We start from the raw sequence: 2,997 nt of genomic DNA on the forward strand, positions 1-2,997 counted from the left end.
GTTTTTTTTTTTTTTTTTTTTTTTTTTTGGTCGTAAAATGTTAGCCAAGCGCATGAACAGGATTGAAACCACACTCTCATTGTGGTCATTTTGCGCAGACGATGGGCACAAGAAAATGGCAGCGACAAGTGCGGCAACAAAAGTGAAATGGGAGTAGAAGAACATGCATATCTCACGATGCCTGCTGGCAAAGATACGATCAAACGTGACGCCACTGTTGTGAAGAAAAACCTGAAGAAGATGGAGGGGGAGGGGGGGGGGAAGAAGAGGTTTCACTATCAACACGTGAATGCGGAGTGCCAGTGTAAAAAGATTCCGTTTCGGGCCCACTGGACAGGCGCTGTGAAAAGTGGAGCGCTTGTTCCCGCCGGGCCGGAATGATCCCTGAATGGTTCTCGGACTGCTGCGTGGACGGCCCTGAAGAGGCGGCGCTGGCGGCGCTCAGTTGAAATAGAGCTCCTTGGTCAGCATGGAGACCACGCAGGGGATCTGCTTCTTCTCGCTGAAGCGCGGGTCCTCGGACCAGGACTCGAAGCTGGTGGCCACCATGTAGTTGACGCGCGTCAGGATCTGCATGATCTCCAGCTGCTTGCCGAACTCGTTGAGGACGTTGCACAGCGCCTGCACGAACCAGGAGCCGCGCCCGGGGTTCCTCCACGAGTAGTAGCCTGCCCGGGGGGACGACTCGTGAGAATTGCGGGTGCAGCCCTCGTGTCGGACGTCGGGTGGACGGAATGACGTGGCTCACCTGGCACGGTGGAGTAGGCAAAGAGGAAATCGGCCTCGACGGGGATCTTATGTCTGGGATTGGCGTCCGTCTCCAGGGTGTCGTTGGGCGGACCCGAATCCGTCTGGATGCCGTCATCGAATTCGGAACCCCGGCAGGCCTGGTGCCATCAAGCAGAACTTAGGGACAACCGGGGAAGCGCTGCGTACGGCCCATCTTGCCTCGGGTCCTACCTGGATGAAGAAGAGCTTGGGCTTCCCCACCAGACTTTTGCACATGTCCCCCCTGAAGAGCGAGGTCACGGTCTTGATGGGCATGGCGCCGTCCGTGCCGTAGATCATGCCCTCTTCGCCGTGACTCAGCAGGATGCAGGCGAAACACGAGCTGTCGCTGTGGTCTTCCTCTGAAGCTAACGCACACAGACGCACTTCACTCGGATCCGTTTGGGATGGATTTGGCATTTGGGCTCGTCATTTCAAGTTCAATCAACGCCCCAAAGTTTGCGGGAGTCACAGAGGAACGCCGCGCTCACCCTCTCTGAGGAGACGCTCCATCTTCTCGCAGGTCTGATCATTGTAGACGAAGACGTTGAAGCCCAGACTCTTGAAGCACTTGAACAGCTCGCCGGCGTCACGGTCCGTCCCGTTGCGTACATTCATTCCTGCCGGCGGGAGGGCAGACGCGCGGGTGTGATCGGAAGCCTGGCTTTTTTTTGGGGAGATCAAATGTGTGCTTCTTTTGCTCTCGTACCTGTCTTTTCATCAAAGTTTTTGTTGTTGATGATGATGCACTTGCCCACTCGCCCGTGGCTCATCTTATACTGGAATGTTGGTGAGACAATTCTGTAATGGCTTTCCGAAGAGTGCTCCTGCTCCCGCGTCTGGCCATCCTTATTCTTCTTGCTGAATACAGACACGGCGGCAGACGTTTCAGTCATCCGACTTGCACGCGGCCAACGCGTTGGGCTCAATGGCCAAGGAAGTTGCAATGACAGATGACCGCAACGCGCAACGGCGGGCGACGTCGCCGCGACACGCTGGCTCCGGAGCATGAGGCGGCATCCGTAAAGCGGACGTTTACGACGGCGTGGGAAAAGAGAGCTTGCTCGTCGCAGCGCGGCGCACAAATCATTTGAACACGACTCGGACGTCACTTTCCCCGAGGGATGGGGCCTGTCATCGATCGCTGCAACCTGTAATGCGGCGTGTCCCTGAGGTCTCTTTTCAAATTGGACTTATTTCAACCAAAAGCAAATCAATGGACGTTCTCCATCTGTGGAAATGAATACAAAATGAGGGGGAGGTGTTGAAGGCACCCCCCCCTTCCCCATTTACTACATCTCTCTCTGGGCACCAGCAAAAGCGGAAGAGACATGAAGATGGTACTTGAGTGAAATTGTAAATCATCACCAAGGATTTTCTACATACAACAGCATTTGCTGAGTTGGTTTCAAATAAATCCAACAAACAAAAACTATTCACGCTCCCCCTGCGGGTCTCAGATAAAGTCATTCAACTGGAAGCAACCTCATTCAAAACGGATGACATCCTTCTTAAACTCGAGTCAAATGATCATTTCAACACAGTCATACTAATAAGAATTCTAAAACCAAACCGGGCAAAGTACTTACTCAGAGACCAAAAAGTACATATGCTTTGCAATAAGGCATTAACCCGATGGCCAAATGTGTTCGCCGTAATGCAGCCTAAACCTGAATCCAAGAATCACACATTTCAACGTGCAAAACGGTGGTCAAAGTCAGCGGTTTCAGGGTGCGAAGATTAGCACGGCAGATCGAGTGAGAGCAAACGTCCCCGTGGCTATTCTGACGCGGCTGCCATGTTAGCATTCTTTGGCCGATCCATCCAGATGGGCGGCACGTTCCAGAAGGGCCTGGCCACGAGGTCAACAAAGACCTCGCGGCATAGCGCGCTCATATTCTATTAAACTTGGGATTTGACGGCCTTACGCCCCCTCCCACCTCTAAATTGCACCAACGTGCCGTACCAAACAATTGAGGGTGGGCAGCAAAGAGCGGCGGTGGGCAGGGCGCGGCGGTGAAGAGGAGGGCGCCGAGAATCACGTGGCATCGACTTACCCGGGTTCGTCATTGAGCGCTACGCCACTCTGCATCTGCAAAAGAGTTTGTTTCTCCAGCTGATTTTTGGGGGGGGCCGAGTGCTAGGATACTGACATGCTCTCTGTGCTGGATGAAGAACCTGAATGGGCCGCCGCCAGCCCACGGGCCGAGGTGTGTGTGTGGGGGGTGG

At 54.1% G+C, this 2,997-nt stretch overlaps 1 protein-coding gene and 1 pseudogene across 4 annotated transcripts in view; both read right to left on the reverse strand.

Annotated features, from left to right (window-relative positions):
* LOC109523876 (caspase-7 pseudogene) overlaps positions 1 to 89 on the reverse strand; it is a 3,021-nt pseudogene extending 2,932 nt beyond the window's left edge.
* LOC109523912 (caspase-7-like) overlaps positions 9 to 2,997 on the reverse strand; it is a 10,573-nt gene continuing 7,584 nt past the window's right edge. For all 4 annotated transcript variants that reach the window (XM_019883379.1, XM_019883378.1, XM_019883381.1 and 1 more), the window contains 5 exons: positions 1,478 to 1,629; positions 1,260 to 1,388; positions 961 to 1,136; positions 749 to 887; positions 9 to 668 (listed from right to left, as the gene is read on the reverse strand). In XM_019883379.1, coding sequence (XP_019738938.1) covers positions 442 to 668; positions 749 to 887; positions 961 to 1,136; positions 1,260 to 1,388; positions 1,478 to 1,629 — 823 coding nt within the window. In that variant the 3' untranslated portion in view covers positions 9 to 441. The remainder of the gene's footprint in view (positions 669 to 748; positions 888 to 960; positions 1,137 to 1,259; positions 1,389 to 1,477; positions 1,630 to 2,997) is intronic.

This window comes from Hippocampus comes, unplaced genomic scaffold (assembly GCF_001891065.2).
Source record: "Hippocampus comes isolate QL1 unplaced genomic scaffold, H_comes_QL1_v1.1 scaffold367, whole genome shotgun sequence".
NCBI lineage: Eukaryota > Metazoa > Chordata > Actinopteri > Syngnathiformes > Syngnathidae > Hippocampus > Hippocampus comes.